The following is a 25,460-nucleotide window of genomic DNA, read 5'->3' on the forward strand; positions in this document are numbered from 1 at the left end:
TTACTGAAAGAGACCAGATGACAGCGCAAGGGATACACACCAGCCCACCACTTACCACTGTCTCAGCTGTTGGCTCCTGACAGACAGAAGCATGTGGTTTCTAAAAATACCCTCCTAAAGAAAATATGTGCTCTTTCCAATGGGAGAGGGTTAATTAGACACTGTGGTCATAACATATACAAATGCTTTCAGCTTGGGGAAATAATTCCAACGTGTTTTTCAGACAGGCGTATCCTAATGAAGCAAACAGTGCTGGTCACACGGTACCAGCCCCTTTGATTTCCGGGCTTACAACTATATTAAGTAAAAAGCTCCCTCCACAAGTGGAAAATGGTACAGCCTCATGTAGGTGGGTGTGATGGGGACCATCTATTTCTAGGATTGGTCCTGTGGCAACCCAAAGGTGCTGAAAAAGCAGGAGTGACAAGGGACCTGGCTCACAGTGGGACACCTGCGTTGCAAGCCCAGTTTCCCTGACATGACACCCAGGGAGATGGAGACGGTAGAAGTGTTCACTTCGGAAGGCAAAGGCAGGGGGTTGAAGGCAGCCAAGGAATTCTGGGCTGGAGATGTCATCTTTGCGGAGCCAGCCTACGCCGCAGTAGTTTTTGACAGGTAAGAGAGAAGTTATTACACAGCAAAAAGCCAATCTGTGCTTCTTGTGAAGCCTGATCTGGCTGCGGTCGGTGAAGGCTTCCTTAGAGTCTGGATAGCATCAAGAAAGGCTGAGAATCGCAGTCAGCAGCGCTCCACTGTGAGTCATTCTGTGGAGATGCAGCTCACAGCGGCTGTCCTCTTGCTATGATGGGATAGTCAGTCTGCTTGCCTGTTTTAAATACAGTGTGCCTGCTTCTGGGACATGATCTTGGAAGGTGCTCAGTGCCTTTAGCTTCCACTGAGAGCAGAGGGAGTGGAGGGAGCTCAGCGCCTCTCAAGATTGGTCCCCAGCAAATTATTCAAGTGGATTGCAGTGTGCAAGCTGCGATTCTAGTTACAATGGGCCTCTAACTGATTTTGTTATAGGAGGCTTCCACTATATACTGTATGATGCGGGTACAATATGCCATTGTGCTTTGTTTTCACATATAACCCCTTTGACTATATACATAGAGAGGGCACTAATGCTGAAAGTCAGTAGATACATTCATGCCACTGACAGTTTGTAATAACTTGAGATTCTTTCATCCTGTGCCCCTTTAAAACCCATTGCCCCCAAACAAATAGCCTAATACATGGAATTTGGCAGCATTTGGCCTGCTTTAAAATGGTGTTATACTCGTCAGTGGATGAATTAATGGCCTGGGCTGGTGCAGTCATCTTTGAGAGGAGAGATCAGATTTCTGTAACTTTCCTGCAATATTGATGAAACCTGAAAGTGAATCCTGATGAAGATGCATTTTCCAGTGATGTCACTTGTTGTGCGCTTCTTATTTTTACATGAATAATATTTGATCAACTTCTCTTGTGGATGTGGACATTGAGGGCTAGATCTGCAAAGGGATATAGGCACCTAACTGCCATGTTAGGCACCTAAGTCCAAAATGTAGATCCTCACAACCACTGCTCAGATGCCGCCTCCCACAGTAGGTGCCAATTTTTGCTGCTAAAGTCCCTTAGGCACCTACATTCCCACCAGTGGCCATGCAAAAAGCTTCCTGATTCCTGGCACCAAGTGTCTAGCTCGTGCTTAAGCCCCAGTGGGATCCTCAAACTAGGCATTTCTCCTGCCTATGTGGCCTGTGGGGTCTGGTCCCTGGGCATTTTCAGATGCCTCCTAAGAGCACAGCAGATCAGATGCAGTGGGCCAGGGGCTAGTTGAGATGTGGGAGGCTTAGGTTCAAATCCCCTTTGCAAGGACTTGTACCCATGTCTCCAATTCCTATGTGAGTGCCGTAAGCCTTGGGCTAAAGGTCATTCTGGCCTGGGGGTTTCTCAGTCTCTCCTGGTGAAGCTGTTCCACTTTGTATGAAATCCTTAAATACTCAGCAGGGCAGGAACTGGAAGCTGGTTCTCCCAGGTGAGTGCCCTAAACACTGGCCAGCAGAGTCATTCTCACTCTTTCTCTGGCCCCATGAATATGAGATAATAGAGTTACTCTGGATTTGACATCAGTGAAATTACTCCACATTTGTATTGGTGTAACTGAGAGCAGCATTTGGCCCAAAGTTCTTAAATATGAAACTAACCTTCAGCTGCTGTTTTTCATTCTGCACTTAGGAAGAGTCTAAACTTTCCTCAAGTGCAGCACAAAAATGAATTCTGGCATTGAATTTTGCTCAAAACTGCCATTCATTTCAGTGAGGGTTCTGCACATGAAATAAAGGTAGAATGTGATCTTTCCTATTAAAGCTTTCCACGAACAAATGGTTTCTTTGAATGAGGTCACGGGTAGCATCTAACCTTTCACTGTGCTTTTTAACTCTCGTCATCTGGGATATTTTAAATCACTCACTTGAAGTGAATTTGCTTGGCAGCTCCATGTCGCCTGACATGAAAATTACGTATTGAATGGAAAGAGTAGAAAAGAAATGTGTGGAGTTGTTCGTGTTTGCATCTTTTCACTCCTTCTTTCCCTGCCTTTGCAGTATCAGTGGGAGAACATGTCTATGAACCTAGCACAATGACAATGTAGAGGTTGAGGCCCAGATCCACAAAAGGATTTAGGCGCTAATTCCCTGAGAGAGGCGGGGCTTAGGCCACACCCTCTCCTTGGCATCTGCTATTGGTTAGCTCTGCTCAGCATGCTGGTTGTTGTGGATTTCATTCTTAGGCACCTATCTCTCCCCATTCATTGTATAGAAAGTCTGGGAGTCTAACTCAGGACTGTGGATTCCACTGGGTGGCAAGACGTCTCAAAGTTAGATGCTGCAACACTGAGCATTGCGATACCTTATCCCTTTGTGGATTTAGTCCCTAGGTTTTATTTTGCATTTTAACATGTCATTGCAAGAGCTGCTGTTTTAAAATGTAACTGCAAATGTAACACCGACAGATCCCGGCTGTCGGCGGGTGAGAGCAAACCTGGGACCTCTGAAGCTAAATGCATGAGCCTCTACTGCATGAGCTAAAAGCTACATAGCCCTTAGCTAAGGCTGTAGAGCAGACTCATTAATCTCTCTCTAAGTGGTCTCGGTGCCAGTAGATGGGACAGAACACCATACCCAGGCGGTGTGTGGGTTACACAAACATAACTGTACTTGAATTATGCCTAAATACCACAGTGGGTAGTGCTATATAAATGCCCAAATAGATTAGACTGACAGACTATGGGCGCAATTCTGCTCCTGTGACTAGGCCAGATTCTGCCCCCCGTTACATTGGCCCTGATCCAGATCCCATCAAAGTCAATAGGGCTCTTTCCACTGACTTCAGTGGGCGTTCGGCCAGGCCCATTGAGTAACTTACTCTGCAATTAGTCCCACTGGAATCAATGGATCTAATTGTGGAACAGGTAGTACTCACTAAGAGTTGGGGTGGCAGTACCTGGCCTATTGAACTCAGTGGAAAAATGGAAGCACGATAGGATTAAGAGGTGATTTTATAGTGATTTGCTCCTAAGCATGGTCGTTTGATGCCTGTTAATCATTCTGGCCAAAGCTGAACTAGGCTGGGTCTGATGGATCCTTATAATGAACTTTTTTTAAAAAAATAAGCAGCAGGCTAATTAAAATATCTCTGGAAGAATGTTTTGTCTCAGGCAGAGACAGCAGTAGCTTGAACAGAATGTTCTAATCATATCTTTAAAATAAAATGGTTTTATTTAGTTAGGGTTTTTTTTAAAATATGTTCCTAGTAAATGGACACTGCCCATTGAGACGAGTCTTAAAGATTGTAGCTGCCTTGCAGACTCCTCTAGAAATGGATGGTTATGATTATACACTGTTCTTGGAGTACTGTTCTTGGGAGCCAGTTATGCTCATGTTAAAGGCCTAAACCTTCTTCAGTCGGCTCTTTGCATACAGATCCGTATCTCTATGATGAGCCCCTTTGACTACAGCGAAGCTACTCCACTTTACACCAGCTGAGGTCAGGCCCTTAGATTGTTTTCTTTGACAAGAAAAGGCTGCTTGGTCTCTTGCAGCTAAGGATCTCAAAGATCTTCACAAGCCCTCATTGATTTGCACAGCGCCTTGTCAAGGTAGGTATTATCCTATCAATGCTCCATTTATTCTACATTGTTCTATCTACTGAACACAGCAAGCCACATCCCCACATGGTGTAAATTGCCATAACCTATGTCTGTGTATGCCAGCTGGGGATCGGGACCAATATACGGAGCTTTGCAGGCTTATGTGTGGAAGCAGTGTGTAAGGCGGGGGCGGGCAAACTTTTTGGCCTGAGGGCTGCATCCGGTTTCTGAAATTGTATGGAGGGCCGGTTAGGGGAGGCTGTGCCTCCCCAAACAGCCAGGCATGGCCCGGCCCCCGCACCCTATCTGACTGCCCCGCTTCTTGCCCCTTGATGACCCCCGCTGTTCCCCTGCCCCATCCTCCCCCCCCCCCCGCTCTCGGTCTAACTGCCCTCTGCCGCCCCATCCAACCCCCCGCCCCCTTCCTGACTGCCCTTCTGGGACCCCTGCCCCATCCAACAACCCCTTCTCCCTGACCTCCCCAGGACCCTTTGCCCCTAACTGCTCCCAACTGCCCCCCCACCCCATTCAACCCCCCCTCCTTCCTGACTGGCCCCCCCCCGGGACCCCTGCCCCATCAACCATCCCTGTCTCCTGACCACCCCCCGCCGCCCCATCCAACCCCTCCTCTCCTTCCTGACTGCCCCCTGGAACCCCTGCCCCCATTCAACCCCCGTTTCCTCCCCTCTGACCACCCCGACCCCTATCCATGCCCCGACCACCCCGGAACTCCCCTGCCCTCTATCCAACCCCCCCCCCGTGCCCCTTTACTGCGCTGTCTGTGGAGCACCAGTGGAGGGCAGCGCAGCTGCACCATGACAGGAAGCTGTGCCACGCCGCGCCGCCCAGAGCACTGGGTCAGGCCGGGCTCTGCAGCCCTGCCGCCCAGAGCATTGCGCAGCGTGGCTGCGGGGGAGGGGAAACAGCCTCCTGGGCCAGGAGCTCCGGGACCGGGCAGGACGGTCCCGCGCGCCGGACGTGGCCCGTGGACCATAGTTTGCCCACCTCTGGTGTAAGGCATTTGTATAAAAGTCTTGTGTCTACACTAGATTATTTTTCTTAACATTTCCTACCCTTGCTGCTACCAGTTCAGCTCCCCCTGTGCTAATGACTGTGGGGGGCTATGTGCTAGTGTAAACAGGCTACCTGTTTTGCCAGCATGTTTATCTTCCAGGTAAGGCCCATGACTGGGGGTGTGAATTGCCAGTGAAAGTCCTGTCAAAAGAAACTTTCCATTTTCTTCCCTTCCCCCCAACACCCCACCCCCCCAGCAACTCCTTTTTTATTTTTTGAAAAATGATCCTTGGAAAATTTCAGTTATTATTGGGACCCTACCCCCCCCAAGTTGTTTTCAGTGTAAGCAGAACATAGTAATCTCTAGCTATACAGCAGTATATTTATAGTCAGACTCCGGGGGCAGCTGTTTCAAAGCCTTGCAGGTTTTGAAATAATAGTTTAAAAAAATCAGTTCTATAAATAATTCCAAAATTGCCCCCTCCCCTCAAAAATGTTATCTGGATGCAATAGCTTATACAGCCTGTAGCAAGGGACTAGACTTTACGTTTGCAATGGGACGGATTTCCTAACCTAACAGACCTTTTCCTTCCCGAACCTCTATCCACAGAGCAACAGTCCATCTAGTCTACTCTGTTTCTAAAAGTATTTTAGAGCAAAGACGATCCCCTTCTGCCTCTGTATGATGCACCAAACTGTGCTATATTATACCAAAGAAAGACATTTTCCCCTAATCCCAGCTGGTGAGTGGTTCACCCCCTTGTTATTTGTATTACAGTACTGCTTAGAGGTCCCAGCTGAGCCCAGGGCCCCATTGTCAGGTAATGGGCAGATGCATAGTAAGAGATACTACTTCACTGCTCCAAAGAGTTTACAATCTAAATAGACCTGGCAGAAAAAGGAAGAGTTGTTATCCCCATCTTACAGAAGGGGAGCTGAACCAAGCCACAGAGGATTAAGCAATTTGTGTAAATTCCGATGAGAGGTCGAAGTGGCTCACTTAAAGTAGTTGTTGCTCAGGTGGCTGTCATTGGGTCCTTAGAGCATATCGGTAAAGTTCAGCCCTCAACTACATACATGTGACTGCTCCCAGTGAGTTGACTAGCTTTGCATAAGTGAAGGATAATAGAGTTCAAAATTCCTCTTGCATTTTCATAGAATCATAGAATATCAGGGTTGGAAGGGACCTCAGGAGTCCAGCTCCCTGCTCAAAGCAGGACCAATCCCCAACTAAATCTTCCCAGCCAGGGCTTTGTCAAGCCTGACCTTAAAAACTTCGAAGGAAGGAGATTCCACCACTTCCCTAGGTAACGCATTCCAGTGCTTCACCACCCTCCTAGTGAAAAAGTTTTTCCTAATATCCAACCTAAACCTCCCCCACTGCAACTTGAGACCATTACTCCTTGTTCTGTCATCTGCTACCACTGAGAACAGTCTAGATCCATCCTCTTTGGAACCCCCTTTCAGGTAGTTGAAAGCAGCTATCAAATCCCCCCTCACTCTTCTCTTCCGCAGACTAAACAATCCCAGTTCCTTCAGCCTCTCCTCATAAGTCATGTGTTCCAGTCCCCTAATCATTTTTGTTGCCCTCCGCTGAACGTTTTCCAATTTTTCACATCTTTCTTGTAGTGTGGGGCCCAAAACTGGACACAGTACTCCAGATGAGGCCTCACCAATGTCGAATAGCGGGGAACGATCACGTCCCTCAATCTGCTGGCAATGCCCCACTTATACATCCCAAAATGCCATTGGCCTTCTTAGCAACAAGGGCACACTGTTGACTCATATCCAGCTTCTCGTCCACTGTAAGCCCTCGGTCCTTTTCTGCAGAACTGCTGCCGAGCCATTCAGTCCCTAGTCTGTAGCAGTGCATGGGATTCTTCCATCCTAAGTGCAGGACTCTGCACTTGTCCTTGTTGAACCTCATCAGATTTCTTTTGTCCCAATCCTCTCATTTGTCTAGGTCCCTCTGTTTCCTATCCCTATCCTCCAGCGTATCTACCTCTCCTCACAGTTTAGTATCATCTGCAAACTTGCTGAGGGTGCAATCCACGCCATCCTCCAGATCATTAATGAAGATATTGAACAAAACCGGCCCCAGGACTGACCCTTGGGGCACTCCGCTAGATACCGGCTGCCAACTAGACATGGAGCCATTGATCACTACCTGTTGAGCCCAACGATCTAGCCAGCTTTCTATCCACCTTATAGTCCATTCATCCAGCCCATACTTTAACTTACTGGCAAGAATACTGTGGGAGACTGTGTCAAAAGCTTTGCTAAAGTCAAGGAATGACATGTCCCCTGCTTTCCCCTCATCCACAGAGCCAGCTGTCTCATCATAGAAGGCAATTAGGTTAGTCAGGCATGACTTGCCCTTGGTGATTCCATGCTGACTGTTCCTGATCACTTTCCTCTCCTCTAAGTGCTTCAAAATTGATTCCTTGAGGACCTGCTCCATGATTTTTCCAGGGACTGAGGTGAGGCTGACTTGCCTGTAGTTCCCTGAATCCTCCTCCTTCCCTTTTTTAAAGATGGGCACTACATTAGCCTTTTTCCAGTTGTCCAGAACCTCTCCCGATCGCCATGAGTTTTCAGAGATAATGGCCAATGGCTCTGCTATCACAGCCGCCAACTCCTTTAGTACTCTCGGAAGCAGCGCATCCGGCCCCATGGACTTGTGCTCGTCCAGCTTTTCTAAATAGTCCCGAACCACTTCTTTCTCCACAGAGGGCTGGTCACCTCCTCCCCATGCTGTGCTGCCCAGTGCAGCAGTCTGGGAGCTGACCTTGTTCGTGAAGACAGAGACTTAAAAAGCATTGAGTACATTAGCTTTCTCCACATCCTCTGTCACTAGGTTGCCTCCCTCATTCAGTAAGGGGCCCACACTTTCCTTGACTTTCTTCTTGTTGCTAACATACCTGAAGAAACCTTTTTGTTACTCTTAACATCTCTTGCTAGCTGCAACTCCAAGTTTGGTTTGGCCTTCCTGATTTCAGTCCTGCATGCCCGAGCAATATTTTTATACTCTTCCCTGGTCATTTGTCCAGTCTTCCACTTCTTGTAAGCTTCTTTTTTGTGTTTAAGATCAGCAAGGATTTCACTGTTAAGCCAAGCTGGTCGTCTGCCATATTTACTATTCTTTCTACACATCGGGATGGTTTGTCCCTGTAACCTCAATAAGGATTCTTTAAAATACAGCCAGCTCTCCTGGACTCTTTCCACAAGACCTAGGCTGCTGCTTCACTTCCTGTCTTTAAAACCTGGTTTTGTTGTGCATTGTTTAAAAGGCTGCTGTGCTCCTCCCCAGAGGTGGCTGCTTTTCAGCAATGAGTGAAATGCTCCCTGTACATGTTGCATGTCAGTTTTGCTTTGGAATCCTAGTCTCTAAGGTGCCACTAGTACTCCTTTTCCTTCTGCACAGAGATACTATTAATGTGAGATCAAAACCTTTACTACTTCTTCGAGTAGTGTCCCTGTGGGTGCTCCACTTTAGGTGTCTGTGTGCCCCTGCACCACTAACTGGAGATTTTTGGTAGCAGTGTCCTGTTGAACCCGGGGAATGTGCTCTCCCTCCCTCCCTCCTGGTCTGCCTGGAGGCTATTTAGCACTGACCAAAGGAGCAGTTGTCCCTTCCTTATCTGTGTCATTAGCATAAGTAGTGTTTTGTTTTGTTACCTTTGTTCTCCCTAAAAGTACTCAGGCTAGTGTTTTGTTTTATTTTATTTTATTCCTTTGGTTTAAAAAGAAAAGAGAAAAAGGAAAAGAACTTCACTTTCCTTCCCAGTCTGGGGGCATTTCCCCCCCACCCCACCCCGTCCCCAGGCATCTAGTAGACTCATAATTATTTCTTTTTCAGTTAAAAAAAATAAAATAACATAAAGTCGATGTTCTTCTGCATATTCCTCCCTGCTAAAGGATGACAACCCCCTGCCCAGGGGCTTGCCTGGCTCTCTCTGCTCCAAGCGGTGCCTCTCCTGCCGGGGTCAGTCCCTGCAATGGCCAGACACTCACAGTGCCTGGGAGACTCTCACAGAAGTGCTTTACCTGCCATATCTAAAACTGCAGCCTCACAGGAGCTGGGAGCTGAAGTAAAAATTCCTCCCTATGGAGAAAACACTTCAGTCTGCAGGGGACTCTGGTGGGTGTTGACCCCAGATCATCCCCGGAGCCTTCACTTCAAAAGGGGTCGAGTGGTGAACACGAGAAGAGAGAGAGAGAGAGAGAGAGAGAAAGAAGAAGAAGCCACCAGCAGACTCCCCCTGGAAAGGCTCCTCTGAGCAACTGGTCAGCCAGAGAGCTGTTCCCCAGTGCGGTCATCTCGGCACCGACGCCCAAGCAACTGGCCAGCCAGAGGGGTGTTCCCCAGTGCGGCCATCTCGGCACTGATCCTGGAGCAACTGGCCAACCAGAGGGGTGTTCCCCAGTGCGGCCATCTCAGCCCCGACCCCCGAGCAACTGGCCAGCCAGAGGGGTGTTCCCCAGTGCGGCCATCTCGGCACTGATCCTGGAGCAACTGGCCAGCCAGAGGGCTGTTCCCCAGTGCGGCCATCTCGGCACTGATCCTGGAGTAACTGGCCAGCCAGAGGGCTGTTCCCCAGTGCGGCCATCTCGGCCCCGACCTCTGAGCAACTGGCCAGCCAGAGGGGTGTTCCCCAGTGTGGCCATCTTGGCCCCGACCCCCGAGCAACTGGCCAGCCAGAGGGGTGTTCCCCAGTGCAGCCATCTCGGCCTCGACCTCTGAGCACCTGGCCAGCCAGAGGGGTGTTCCCCAGTGTGGCCATCTCAGCACTGATCCTGGAGCAACTGGCCAGCCAGAGGGCTGTTCCACAGTGCGGCCATCTCGGCCCTGACCTCTGAGCAACTGGCCAGCCAGAGGGGTGTTCCCCAGTGCGGCCATCTCAGCACTGATCCTGGAGCAACTGGCCAGCCAGAGGGCTGTTCCACAGTGCAGCCATCTCGGCCCCGACCTCTGAGCAACTGGCCAGCCAGAGGGGTGTTCCCCAGTGCGGCCATCTCGGCCCCGACCCCCAAGCAACTGGCCAGCCAGAGGGGTGTTCCCCAGTGCGGCCATCTCGGCCCCAACCCCCAAGCAACTGGCCAGCCAGAGGGCTGTTCCCCAGTGCGGCCATCTCGGCCCCAATCTCTGAGCAACTGGCCAGCCAGAGGGGTGTTCCCCAGTGTGGCCGTCTTGGCCCCGACCCCCGAGCAACTGGCCAGCCAGAGGGGTGTTCCCCAGTGCAGCCATCTCGGCCTCGACCTCTGAGCAACTGGCCAGCCAGAGGGGTGTTCCCCAGTGCGGCCATCTCAGCACTGATCCTGGAGCAACTGGCCAGCCAGAGGGCTGTTCCACAGTGCGGCCATCTCGGCCCTGACCTCTGAGCAACTGGCCAGCCAGAGGGGTGTTCCCCAGTGCGGCCATCTCAGCACTGATCCTGGAGCAACTGGCCAGCCAGAGGGGTGTTCCCCAGTGCGGCCATCTCAGCACTGATCCTGGAGCAACTGGCCAGCCAGAGGGCTGTTCCACAGTGCAGCCATCTCGGCCCCGACCTCTGAGCAACTGGCCAGCCAGAGGGGTGTTCCCCAGTGTGGCCATCTCGGCCCCGACCCCCAAGCAACTGGCCAGCCAGAGGGGTGTTCCCCAGTGCGGCCATCTCGGCCCCGACCCCCAAGCAACTGGCCAGCCAGAGGGCTGTTCCACAGTGCGGCCATCTCGGCCCCGACCCCCAAGCAACTGGCCAGCCAGAGGGGTGTTCCCCAGTGCGGCCATCTAGGCACCGACCCCCGAGCAACTGGCCAGCCAGAGGGGTGTTCCCCAGTGCAGCCATCTCAGTAGGACAATACCAGCAGAGGAACCTCCTGCTGTGAGCTTGTTTGGCACCCAAGCTCTGGAAGCTGAAACCTGAGAAGGGGCTTCCTGCCGTGAACTCTGCCCTGCTCTGAGCTCAGCTCTCTGCACCGACTGGGGCTTCTGTGAGCTCTGTGCTGCTCTGAGCTCTATTCTGGGCAACTACTGCACCGAGAGGGCACAGTTACCATAACATCTCTAAAAGAGTGGCACAGAGAAGCCCTGCTGTCAGTTCTGCTTCGCACTGAGACACCAGAGGCTTCCACCATCATGCTCTGAGGCAACGGTACTGGTACCGTCCCCTAAGGAGAGGGGACAGTTACCGTACCATCTCTCATCCCCTCCTCAGACGTTCTTGTTAAACCCTGGATTTGTGCTGGAAATGGCCCAACTTGATTATCATACACATTGAAAGGAGTGTGATCACTTTAGATAAGCTATTACCAGCGGGAGAGTGAGGTGGGGGGAGAGAAAACCTTTTGTAGTGGTAAACACCCATTTTTTCCTGGTTTGTGCGTATAAAAAGATCTTCTGTGCTTTCCACAGGATGCATCCGATGAAGTGAGCTGTAGCTCACAAAAGCTTATGCTCAGATAAATTGGTTAGTCTCTAAGGTGCCACAAGTACTCCTTTTCTTTTTGCGAATACAGACTAACATGGCTGTTACTCTGAAACCCATCTCTAAAAGAGCGGCATAGAGAAACCCTTTGGTACCAGATGCAACAAAACTCCCACCTAGGAAGTGTTCTGCACCTTCCCAACCATTGATACCGACTACAGACACTCCTCTGGGGTTCCGGATGAGCCCATGGTAACACAGGTACTCTGATACTCTGGAGACCTACGGCCTCAGTACCCCGGGAGAGACAATTACCACACCGTCTCTAAAAAAGTGGCACCAACAAACTTTTTGTACTGGGCAAAACTCTCATTTAGGGAGTGCTCTGCCCAAATATTGGTACTGACAACGTACCATGGACCCTCCTCTGTGGTACCAAATGAACCCATGGTACTGCATGAGCTCTGGTACCCTGGAGACTTGATGATTCGGGAAGAACCACAATCCCCATTACTTGGTACCAGGACCCTGGTATCGAGCACATCCCAGCACCCAGAATCGCTCTTAGCACTGGACTGTATACTGCCAGTACCCCAGTCAGCGGCACCGTTACCCACTGACCAATCTGACGCTGGCCAAGAGAATATCATTCCCTGGCCCCTCAAGGTGGCCCACCACCACACTACAAGGGTCATCCCCAATTCCATCACGCCAACTGCCTGTGCCTGCCTTCCTGCCTCTCCCTCCCAAGGCCATATTGTAACTCTTCGGGTATATACACACACATGGTGTGTGTCTCCGGTGTCTCTCAGGGAGAGTCCACCAGATGGTTTGCTACAGCCTGGCACCTGAGCCAGGGCAGGAGAAAGCTTTTAGAGAACAGAAAAGAAGGGGGAAGGGGAAAAACAAACAAACAAACAAACAGAAACAAAAAAACCACACCTGAAGAGGTAGCTTCCTCTTCAGCACACTTCTCCTCATCTCTCCCAGATGAGACTGTGCTGCCCACCCCTCATCACTAGGTGAAGATTTAAGAACTTTCTGGATCTTACCAAGAGGGTGGCAGATGAGCTGCAGATTCCCTTGCAGGAGGTGGCAGATACACATCACAAGTTGGTGGAAATTCTGCACACTACCTTCTCATCTAGAACTGTCCTCCCAATTAATGAGCTAATTCTAGATCCTACCAAAATCATCTGGCAGATCCAGCCTCTATCGCACCAACCAGTAACAGAGTGTAAACAAAAACAACCCTACATCTCTACCCAAAGAGGCAGACTTTGTTTTCAAAATCCGCAACCCAACTCCATCATAGTGGATGTGGTTAATGCATGAAGCAAGCAACATAATGCCAAGTCAACTCCATATGATCAGGCTTCACAGGATGGCATATTCATCAACAACTTTACTCTTTAGAGTCATAAATTACCAAACTGTCATGGCCAAAACAATTTTGTTAATCTTGGGAAACCCAGGATGTTTCTGAAACATTACTGGAAACACAAAAAGAACAGATTCAGACCATTCTTAGAGAAGGTCAGTTAATAGCCAGACCGGTCCTAGAGACACCACTGGATGTAGCTGTTACAGCTGCCCGCCAAGTCTCCATGACAGTGGTACTGACGTGGGTTGTGGTATTTTTTTTTGTTTGCTCTACCTCTCTAGATTGCCCAAAGAGCTACAGACTTCCAATTTGAAGGGTCAAACTCTTTGCGGAGAAGACAGATTTTTCTCTCCACATCCTGAAGGATTCTCAGACTGCACTACATTCCTTAGGAATCTACACTGTGGAACAGAAGAGAAGATATGCCTCTCAACCACACCACAGATCACAATCTTCTCAATACTCACCATCTCTGTGCTGTTATGAGCCACAGTGTAAGAGGCCCAGGGCTCAAAAGTGAGAACAGTCTGCACCCCAGTCCATGACCTCTCAAACTGCCTCTTATAAGCACTTTGATGAGCTGGCCGGGGGCCTGAACAATGATATCTTACAGCATCAGCTGCCATCTATACACCTGTCACGCCACTCAAAAGTCACCTTACCTTACTTCACAGCAGTTAGGACCAGCTCTAGAGCAAAGAGATTGATTTCTAGCCCTGAACTTACAGGGTGCCTATTTCCATATCTCAATACAACCATCGTACAGGAGATTTCCTACTGCTTACCTTTGAGGCGGGATCATTATAGGTACAGACTGGTCCACACAGGGTAGTCTCCAAGGTTCACTTTATTGTAGTGGCATACTAACCCCGGTACAGTGACTGGACTTTATCAGCACCAACCTGATGCAGTACAAGCGAGAGTGCTCCTCTCACTACTCACATTCACCACCCGGAGACACGTCTCCCTAATATGCTGGGGAGCTCACATACACAACAACAAGGTTCAGGACAAATGGCCTTCCACAGAAATGACCTTCCATATCACTCTTTTGGGGCTAGGGGCTGTCAGGAGTGCCTGTGCACAAACTCTGCCTTTCATCAAAAACAACACACAAAGGTTATGATGGACTTAATGTGACCTGTATGTTTTGTATAAACTGCCAAGGAGCTGCCAGATCTCCCTCCCTCTGCAAGACAGCATTCAAACTTTGGAATTGATGCACCCATCACAATGTGCTCATCTCAGCTGTCTGTCCTCAAGGGATACAGAACGGTATAACAAACAGTCTCAGCTGGAATTTTCTCACGACAATGAGAGTATACGGAATTCACAGGTGCTTCAAGATATAGCCACCCTTTGGGGAAACATTCACTGGCAGTTGCCCTCATTTTCTCAGCGGACAGGGCCCCCTTGTATGTCTTTTCCCAGTTTCCTACCCTATCCAAGATTCTGTTGAAAATTCAACGAAACAAAGCAAGAGTTATTGTGATTGCCCCTCTTGACTATGACAAGTCTGCCTCCCTTACCTGATGCAGATGGCAATATGCCCTCCTGTTCCTCTGACGTCAGCCCATTCCTCACCCGCTCTCTCAAAACAATGGGCTGACCCTTCACCCCAACCCATGGGTCCTCTGTCTCCAGGCGTGGATCTTTCTTTGTTCCAAGGCTTAGAGGCAGAATGCTCTGACAAGCTGAAACACATGTTGCAACACAACCACAAGTTGACCCTTCCACATACCTATCTACAAAATGGGAACGACTCCCAAGTTTGTACCATTCCCAACGGACAGACCCAACCTCATCTTTCCTCCCTCTGATTTTGCATTACATTTTAAACTCTCACTCAGCTCCCTTAAGGTACATCTCATGGCAAACATGGCTTCCCACTTGGAGTTTGCTCAACCACTAATGCGTAGACTCTTTAAGGGCATTGGGACTCTTTTTCCCCATGTGACACCACCCGCTCCAGCCTGGGACTTTAATCTAGTTCTCAGGCTTGGACTAGACCTCCCTTTGAGTCCAGGGCAACTTGTTCTCTCTTACACCTGTCCATGACGACAGCACTTCTAATTGCCCATCACCTCAGCTAGGCTCATAGGAGAAATAGCGGCCCTGATGGCACACCCATCATTCACGGCCTTTGTCTTTAAAATAAATAAATAAATAAAATAAAAAATAACAACTCTAAGGCCATATCCCACGTTCCTCCCTACTTTTTTGCACTTTCCATATGAATCAACAGATCCATCTCCCTGTTTTCCCCCAAAACCACATTGTGACAACTGGGAGACAATTGTGCATATAATAGATATTAGAAGGACATTAGCATTCTACTTGGACAGGACTAAGGACTTCAGGAAATCCCCTAAACTCTTCCTTTCGTCCACAGAAAGATCCAAAAGCTCTTGATATCTCCTCAAAGACTATCCAAACGGGTCTCTAGTTGCATTAATCACTTAGCAAGGGCACAGCTTGCTTCCGTCCATATGCACTCCATGAGATCAGTTCCTACCTCAGTCACATTCCATAGGGATACCCCTATCTCCCCAATCTATAGAGCAAGGATTGGGGCCTCTGTCCATACTTTCACAGAACATTATGCGATCACTGCAGATTTGGCCGCTGACACCATCTTCGATTCCACAGTACTCTCTGTAGTAAAAGACTCCACTCCGAAGTCCCAGCCTTCAGTGGAGGGTACTGCTCTGGAGTCACCTAAAGTGGAGTACCCATAGGGACACTACTCGAAGAAGAAGAGGAAGTTACTCACCTTGTGCAGTAACAATGGTTCTTCGAGATGTGTGTCCCTATCGGTGCTCCACAACCCACCCTCCTCCCCTCTACTTCGGAGTTCTCTATAGGGCTCTGTGGTAGAGAAGGAAGTGAGGGGGGTTCATCCGTGCAGTGCTAAATAGACTCAAGGCAAACCACGAGGGAGGGAGAGCACATGCGCGGGCTCAATGGGACACTGCTACCGAAAGTCTCCGATTAGAGGTGCAGGGGCACACAGATACCTAAAGTGGAGCACCCATAGGGGGACACATCTTGAAGAACCATCGTTACTGCACAAGGTGAGTAACTTCCTCTTTCTTCCTGCTCTCATGGGGGGGAGGGGGAGACCCCCAACAGCCATAGGTCAGCGGTTCTGCTGCAGCACATCCTCCAGAAAACCTTCCTTTGCTTTGACGGGTACACTGTTTACAAACCCTTTTCAGCTGCTGTCTACATGTGTGCAGCAAGATGGCTCCCCTTAACGACAGTGGGGAGGAACCCTCCATTCCCAGGCATTATCTCTCTCGTTGCTTCCCAGTACAGTACACTTGTGTGTTTTTATCAGTCCTGTGGCTCTTTGCTGCCTTACAAGGAGCGTAATCTCTGCTGCACCTTTCTGCCCCCATGACTTGACAGCTGACAGAACACAGTCTTGCATTTCTGACCAGCACCCATTCTGCCGTTTGACTCAAGAGAGCAGGCCACTGCTCCTGCTATTAGCATGGAACCTGCTGGCCAGCCTGCCTATTGTTAGCATTCCAGCATGCCTGATCATTGTCATCCTACAAGCCACTGTTTAACATGGGACTTTACACTCTGTCTATAATCTTGTTTGTAATTGTCGCTTAATAAAGCTCTGTTTGTGTTGCAAAACCTTGGGTGAAGGGAGCAAGGCATATGTCGTTAGCAGCGCAGGTAGCAATGCTAGACGAATTAGAGCTGGGCTGGCCTTTCCCTTTTAAGTAGCGAGGAAGGATGGCTGTGTGGGTAAGGCACTGGACAAGGCCTCTGAAGCTCTGGGTTGAAGTCTCAGCTCTGGCACAGACCTCCCATGCATATGGCACTTTAGAGACTAACCAATTTATTTGAGCATAAGCTTTCGTGAGCTACAGCTCACTTCATCGGATAAATTGGTTAGTCTCTAAGGTGCCACAAGTACTCCTTTTCTTTTTGCGAACACAGACTAACACGGCTGCTACTCTGAAACCTCCCATGCATAGTTTCTCTCAGCCTCGGTTTCCCATTTGCAAAAGGTGGGTGATAATCATAGGACTGGAAGGGACCTGGAGAGGTCATCTAGTCCAGTCCCCTGCACTCATGGCAGCACTAATAAATAATGCTTCCTTTGCCTGTCTTGTCTATTTAGATTGTGAGCTATGTGGAGCAAGGATTCTCCCTTCTAGGTGCATCACTGTGCCTACCTAGCACAATAATGCATTGCTTGAGGCCTTTGGCTGGTAGGTTAGACCTTGTTACGCTTATTTGGATTCTCTTGTACTCAATAAGACACTCTTAGACTTATTTACACCCACTGACCACTGTCTAAGCAAAAGCTGTGCACAGGCTAGCCTACCTGAACTAGTTTGAACTCAGCTGGTGCAGGTAACAACAGCATTGAAGAAGGCTCAGTGTGAGCTTCAGTGTGAGCAGTACAAGCTCGACATGGCCCGTCAGTACGTACTCAGTTTGCTAGCCTAGGCTGTGCTATATTCATTGCCTTTGTTACCAGTGCTAACCAGGTTCAAGCTAGCACGGGCAGGCTAGCCTGTGCACATAGACAGCCTAAGTTTCCAGTTCATTCATGGTATAACTGTATCAGAGACTGGGGTTGAAGGATCCTGAAGGTTCTGGGGCTTACGGCAGAGGAGAGAAATGGCTTCCCCTTTTTTCCAAACAAACAAGTGACCAGGAAAGGCAGCTATATGGATGAAAGTTGTAGAGTTAGGTGCATTATGGGTGGACTTCTGCCTCCCTCTGAAGTATCTGACATTGGGCACAATCAAAGAAAGGATAGTGTGCTACTGGCACTTCCCATGTGTTTTATGAGAGACACAAATGAAGCCTTTATGCACTTGGAGAGGAAAGTCTAAATCTCACCCTTTGAAGTGTAAACTACAGAGTAGTAAACTACAGAGCCAGCTGGCTGCACCTGTTGTGTCCTCTGGATATAAATGTCCCTTGCATTTCAAGTGAACTTTCTGGGGACAGCTGGTTCTTCTGAGAAACCTGCCATCGCCAGCCAGTCTGCATGAAAGAGGAAGGTGTTCTAAAGAGCAAACACAAGGGTATAAAATCCTCTTGAAATGTGTGGCACATAAGCTAGAGAGGTTATTCGTTACCTTTTAGGTTTAATAGTAGGCTGGTGATGAGCATATGAAGACATCAGTGTCAAGTTCTAAATTGCTAACCTTTCAATTTGCCAAAGTGCACTTGATTCATTACTAACATCCTATCATGGTTATTAATGCTAGTCGCCTGGCTGCATTTGGCTAATATTACAGTCTGTCACCTAAAATCCTACCTGCGGTCAGTAATTTTGCAGTTTTTCAGAATTCTTCTTTATTTCCTGGCCTCAGCTATGGTTTAATGTTGCTTGTATACTGCTAGACAGCTGACACATTGGATCCCACTTCAGTGATAGGTAAACAGATTCCTATGTGTATATATGGTTTTATTCAGGAGAAAGCAAAGTTAGCTCCTTTTTAGTGCCTGATTTTGCTGCCATGGAACCAATGGACAAACTTCCAGTGATTTCACTGGGAGCACAGTCAAGTCAGTGTGAGGCAACATTTCAATCATTACATATATAGGACCTGATCCTGCATATCCTTACCCTGAGTAGTACTTGTGATGCTGGAGGACCAGGTGCCAGCTCATGCCGAAGCCCTGGGTTAATTCACTTGTGTGTTAGTATAGATCAAAGTAATTGTTAAATGTAGAAGAGTGCATTTGGTGTTTAAACTTCTTGAAAACTAATGGGATGTTAGTTGCATTGTTTTCACTTATCTGTATCCTGTTATACTATAATAGCAAACGTTTACATTGTGCATATCCCATAACGAAATAACCCATCAAACAGGAAGAGGCCTTGTGGAATACAAATGATGAAATTTAACAGAAAAGTGCTAATTTCAAAGCAAGAGGTCATTGTGTGTAATGATCGGAGGCAGGGCCGGTGCAAGGATCTTTTGTGCCCTAGGTGAAACTTCGACCTTGCACCCGCCACCCCCCAGCCCTGCGGCAGCTCCCTGCCCCCCCTTGCCCTGAGGCACCCCCCCTGCAGCAGCTCCCCGCCGCCCCCTCCCTGTCTCCCTCCCTCCCTCCCCTCGGCCCGGGGAGCCGTGTGGCAACTCCCTGCTGCCCGCTCTCTCTCTCCCTCCCTCCCCTTGGCCCGGGGAGCCGTGTGCGGCAGCTCCCCGCCACAGCTCACCTCTGCTCCACCTCCTCCCCGAGCATGCCGTCGCTTCTCCCGTCTCCCAGGCTTGCGGCGCCGATCAGCTGTTTGGCGCGCAAGCCTGGGAGGGAGAGAAGCAGAGCGGGGCAGTGTGCGCAGGGGAGGAGGCAGAGCAGAGGTGAGCTGGGGCAGGGAGCGGTTCTCCTGTGCGCCACCCCACCCCACCCCTGTTACTTGCTGCAGGTGGCCCTCCCTGCGCCCCCCTGCCCCAGCTCACCTCTGCTCCACCGCCTCCCCAGAGCGCGCTTTTGGCCGCCCCCAACCATTTGGCGCCCTAGGCGACCGCCTAGTTCACCTAATGGTTGCACCGGCCCTGATCGGAGGTCAAAGACTCTAAATGAGTTCCTCACTCTCTGTCCTCAAAGGAAAAGCCCATGTGGGTACTGACACTGTCAGCTTGTTTTCTGTGAGTATGGATTCAAAGCAGGATCTCTGGAACTGTTCAGACTCTTACAGAGAAATGTACTAGATGCAAACTGGAGATCCCCACAGATAATCGGGGTACCCTGAAAGACATTTGGGAAACTGGCAGTTTATTACATCACTGCCACCATTTGAAATGACAAACCATGACTCACCTGTGAATATAACCTCTCAATAACTCTCACTTCCTTAGCTAATAGACCTTTAGTTAGTTTACTGTAGAATTGGCTGCTAGTGTAAGATCTTTGGTGTAAAATCTGGAGTACCAATTGATCTAGGGTAAGTAACCAGTCTCTTGGGACTGGGAGCAACCTGATGTGGTGTGATTTTTGGTGTAAGTGACTTTTCATCATAAAGTCCTCTTTGTCTGGGTGGGAGAATGAGAGCGCCTCACAACCTTTAATATCTTTATTTGTCCTCACAGCACCCCTTTGATGCAGGGCACTACACCCGCAGCTTCCCTGCTATTGTCGTTTGGCAGCTAGATCAAAACAAGCTCAGGTCGGTTCATGCGTGCTCTGATTACCGTGTAGACCTCTTCTTAGGGTACATCTACACTGCAGCCAGGGCAGTGAATAGCAGCTTGGATACAGGTACCCACACTTCTTTAATCTAGTAGCTCACTGAAAGTAGTAGTGAGGACACAGCGGTGTGAGCTGCTGACCCTCCCCCTCCTCCTCTTCCTCCAGGCATGTGCTCGCTTGTGCAGCTCACGCTGCAGCATGCTCGCTGCTATTTTTAGCAAGCTAGCGAGATGGAAGCTAGTGCAGGTAATTGCCCATCACGCACCTGGCTGCAGCGTAGATGTACCCTAGATGATTCACCCAGGGTCACGCAGGACAGAGAACTGAACCCATGACTCTAAAGTCCCAGGCTAGGACCTGAACCACTGGATCCTTCCTCCAGCTGTCCCTAAGCTTGTGGTCAATGTCTATTTCTACCTATTGTCAGCATCATGGCAGAGAGGCCATTACTGTTTTACCCATTTGGTGCCATACCCACTTCACATTACAGACTTTTTTTTTTAATTAGTGCTTTCATGTTTTCAGTTCCTGCCAGACCGAGGGTGAACTGGATTAAAAAAGTGCATTTGTTTTTCTTATTCCTACACCATAAGTTATATGCTGTGTTTCAGGTGGAACAGTCGGTAAGGTTTCTAGGACATTTTCCTTGTTTCCCAATCCGACCTATGTGCTGGAAACTCTCAGGCTCCTAATATTTCTTTATGCAAAGGATCATGTCTGCAATGCACCCTAACAGTCACAAACCTGTTTTTCCAGGAGTTAGACATGCTCTTAGAGGAAAGGAAAATGACGCGGTAAACATTAGCCAGGTAGATGGAGGGAGCTACAATTGTGACAAGGATTAATTGCAGAGAGAACATGGTAAATGCTTTGTAAACAATGGTAGTCAGTCATATGGTAACAAGCTGTACCGTTCCCATGGATTGTCCTAAGAGTGTGCACTTTACTCGGACAGGCCCCAATTCAGCAAGGTACATGAGCTAACTTTAAGCATATGAGTGGCCCCTTTGATTTCTGTGAGACAGCTTACATACCTAACCGGTGAAGCAGAGCTGTAGCCATCCATTAGAAGGCAGTGGCGCATATCAACGCTAGCCATCTGGTTACAAATATCTCCAGGTGATTTATTGCTATCCAGTGCTGTTGCCATGTGTCTATGGTGGCGGGTGGGTTACGGACGGCTTATGCCCTAGGCAAGTTCTCTGTCTCAGCCCATCCAGTAGAGTTGCCACCTATGCAGGTTTTTCCCAGTATTGTCCCCTTTTTGGCGGTAGCTTTCCTCAGAAATCTGTAAGGATGCTCAGTAAACACTGTCCCGTTTTATGGTCCCAGGATCATCCCAGATGTCCCCCTTTTTTGTACCTCAGAGGTGACCAGTTCTTAATTTGTGCCGGGGCTTGCCAGGGCTGAGCCCTGACACCTCTAGGCTTGGCAGCTCATAGTCCTGGCTCCTCTGCGCTTCCCGTGTCAGTTATGAAAGTAAAAAAACTGCTTGAGCCCGGGTACCTCTTTCATTAGAAATTAGGCACTGGAGGTGGCAACCGTACCTCTCAATTAAAATGGGAGATAGAAACTGGTATCCCCAACGGGGTGCCCAAAATCAGGACCCTCCCAACTATTGTGGGAGACAGAACAGCTCTGGCTGGGGCCTTTGGGTACTATCTTGTGTAGAGGGAGCCAGGGAGCCCCATGATACGTATCGCTGGGGTGTGTGAAGGTGGCAGAAATGTCCCAGTGGACAGAGCAAGCACGCCTGTCTGTCAAAATAGATTTGCTAGCAGCAGCCCCTTATGGGAGACGTGTAGAATCATAGTAATCACTTTCATGAATTCATGGCTGAGGGAGGGTGAATCAGTGGGGAGGGAGGAAGGAGAGGGAATAAGTGGGGGGTGGGGACTGGCTGGGGCAGCACTCCTAGGTTTTAAACCTCAGGTTGGCAGCTTTTCATTCGACACACAGGGGAAAAAAATTTGGGAACATTGGTGAGTGTGTGAGTGTCTTTACCTGCTTCCAGGGAGAGTTGGAGAGAGTGAGGGGGGGAGTTCTCACCTCCTGCCTCCCACTCCTCTTTGTTCCCAGTGCACTGAGGGATTTAGGCCTGCCTGTCCCACCCCTGCCATTGCATGGGGGCGAGAGGGGGTGAAAATTTGTGCTTCTCTCTTGCCTGTGAGAAATGCCCCCCATGGAGCCACAGAGAGCTTGGCAGCTGCGTTCTCACGCAGGTTTGAGCTCAGTATAATTTGTTGAATTCAGAGGAGTTACTCTTGAGTTACACCAGTGTAAAGAGGTCAGGATCAGGTCCTCTGCACTGACTGTGGCAGTTTTTTTCTGGTTCTGCTGAGTGACAGACTCACTAAAACAATGAAGAGTCCTTGTGGCACCTTAGAGACTAACAAATATATTTGGACATAAGCTTTCATGGACTATAACCCACTTCGGCTATAGTCCATGAAAGCTTATGCCCAAATAAATTTGTTAATCTCTAAAGTGCCACAAGGACTCCTCGTTGTTTTTGCTGATACAGACTAACATGGCTACCCCTCTAAAGACTCACTAAATGAATTTTTAGAGGGAAATTCTCAGTGGACAGGCAGCTAATGTTTTAACAAGGGCCTACCAGGAAAACAGTGTCCCTTTAGCAATGATGATACGAACCAGGAGTGCATATGCTGAAGACAGGAAGATTGGAGGACTGGGGAATGCATCCATTTGTTCTCTCTTTTAAACAAAAAGCTCTCTCATACTTATAGCCCAGGAAAGAGGCAACAGAACTTGGCAAAGACATTGATATTAACTGCACTTTGCTTGAAATGTTTATCCTTCCTTCCCGATAGGCATGTGGAATATATTGCTCAGCATTATTCAGTTTATTGGGTGTGATGACCTCATGGGGCTGGTGTGATGGGTTCGGTCACAGAGACCCCCTTGGGACTGTCACCTGATGTGCTGAAATTACTCTGAGCCCATTTTCCCTGCCAGCTTGGGACTCCAGAGCCCTGCCTTGTTGAGCCAGACACGCAAACCTGCTGCAGCACAGACTCAGGGTCTGGACCATGCTCCCAAAGCTGCAGACTTTAACTAAAATCAGCTCCTCATGTTACCTACTTCCAGCACCCAGACACCCAGCTCCCAGTGGGATCCAAAACCCAACTAAATCTGTTTTACTCCGTATAAAGCTTATACAGGGTAGACTCATAAATTGTCCGCCCTCTATAACACTGATAGAGAGAGATGCACAGTTTTTTGCTTCCTCAGGTATTATATACTGTATGTTATATATATATATATATATATATATATTACTCTGGGTATATTAATAAACAAAAGTGATTTTATTAAGTATAAAAAGTAGGATTTAAGTGGTTTCAAGTAATAACAGACAGAACAAAGTAAGTCACCAAGCAAAATAAAACAAAACATGCAAGTCTAAGCCTAATACATTAAGAAACTGATTTCAGGTAATATCTCACCCTCAGAGATGTTCCAATAAGCTTTTTTCACAGACTAGACTCCTTCCTAGTTTGGGCCCAATCCTTTCCCCGGGTACAGTACTTGTTAGTTCCAGCAGACATCTTAGGTGGTAAACAGGGGTTTTCTAATGACTGGGATTCTTTGTCCTGCTCCACCCCCTTTAATAGCTTTGGCACAAGGCGGGAATCTTTTGTCTCTCTCGGTCCCCACCCCTCCTTCTAAATGGAAAAGTACCAGATTTAAGATGGATTCCAGTGTCATGTGACATAGTCACATGTCACTGTAAAACCTCATTCTTCATTACCCATGGGCTGGCCCACACATACTCAGGAAGGCTTGCAGGTAAATAAACTATTTACAACCAATTGTCCTAGTCAATGGGAGCCATCAAGATTCTAAACCACCATTAATGGTCCACCCTTTGCATAATTACAATAGGACCTCAGAGTTATACTTCATATTCCTAGTTTCAGATACAAGAATGATACATTCATACAAATAGGATGAATATATTCAGTAGGTTATAAGCTTTGTAATTATACCTTAAAAGAGCCCTTTTGCATAAAAAAAAGGAGTACTTGTGGCACCTTAGAGACTAACCAATTTATCTGAGCATGAGCTTTCGTGAGCTACAGCTCACTTCATCGGATGCATCCGATGAAGTGAGCTGTAGCTCACGAAAGCTCATGCTCAAATAAATTGGTTAGTCTCTAAGGTGCCACAAGTACTCCTTTTCTTTTTGCGAATACAGACTAACACGGCTGTTACTCTGAAACCTTTTGCATAAAGCATATTCCAGTTACATCATATTCACACTCATAAGCATATTTCCATAAAACATATGGACTGCAACGTCACAGTTGGGACTTAGGCTATCCTCCCAGGGAACATCTCCATGGAGCCAGGGACAAGCTGGGAAGTTTGGATTGGGAACCGATGGACTTTTCCTGGGTGCTGACTGCCATCTCCTTTTGTCTTTTTAGCCTTACTCACCTGGTCTGCCACACCTGCTTTAAAAGGCAGGAGAAGCTCCACCGCTGTGGTCAGTGTAAGTTTGCCCACTACTGTGATCGAACCTGCCAGAAGGATGCCTGGCTGAACCACAAACATGAGTGCTCTGCCATCAAGGCGCATGGGAAAGCGCCCAATGAAAACATCAGGTGAGAGGGCGAGAGTGCTGATTTTGGTCTGGTTCTTGAGTAGGCCTGAAGAATGTAGGCTTGAGAGGGGCCTTCCCTTCTATGGTTTGGAAATCAAGATAGAGCCTAAATCAGATCTAGGCAGGAGTGATGCCTCCACAAAGAGCTGGTGACAAAGAGCTAGGAAGAGCCCAAGGATCATAGCCCTAGGCCAAAACCAGTACCGGGTTTACAATGGCAACAATGGCTCCATCGTGCTGGGCCCACACTCATATGTTTGCCAGGCAGGAGTGCTGGAAGCTCCCTAGAAGTGTGTGCGCGGGGGGGGGGCCACCGGTGCCTGGACTGTGACCCTGCCCCCCCACTGGCTCCACCCTTCCCCCCAAGGCCGTGCCTGCGCTTCGCTCCAAGGCCTCATCCCCATTCAGCCTCTTCCCAAGGCCCTGCCTTTGCTCCATCTCTTCCCACTCCCATTCTGCCTCTTCCCTGAGGCCCTACTTGCCGCTCGCTCCTCTCCACCCCTCCCTACCTGTCGTTTGCCCTTAAGGTAGGGAAAAAGTGGGAGGGCATTGCTTCCCACTTTTAAAGGTGACCCCTGACGCCCCTGTTCCAGCGCCCCTGTTGCCAGGTGTCCGGGTTTCGACTGGAAAGTCCAGTCAAAAAGCAGACCTGGTAGCGTCCAGTCAGCAGAGCTGACTGGACACTAAAAGTTCGGTTACAGGAGTAACCACAATCAGCCT

General features: G+C 48.8%; 1 protein-coding gene across 2 annotated transcripts in view; it reads left to right on the forward strand.

Annotated features, from left to right (window-relative positions):
* Positions 1 to 384: 384 nt before the first annotated feature.
* The window catches only part of SMYD1 (SET and MYND domain containing 1), a 58,107-nt gene continuing 33,031 nt past the window's right edge, over positions 385 to 25,460 (forward strand). For both annotated transcript variants that reach the window (XM_074951893.1, XM_074951894.1), the window contains exons 1-2: positions 385 to 615; positions 24,565 to 24,741. In XM_074951893.1, coding sequence (XP_074807994.1) covers positions 479 to 615; positions 24,565 to 24,741 — 314 coding nt within the window. In that variant the 5' untranslated portion in view covers positions 385 to 478. The remainder of the gene's footprint in view (positions 616 to 24,564; positions 24,742 to 25,460) is intronic.

The sequence above is a fragment of the Natator depressus genome, chromosome 4 (genome assembly GCF_965152275.1).
Source record: "Natator depressus isolate rNatDep1 chromosome 4, rNatDep2.hap1, whole genome shotgun sequence".
Classification (NCBI taxonomy): Eukaryota; Metazoa; Chordata; order Testudines; family Cheloniidae; genus Natator; species Natator depressus.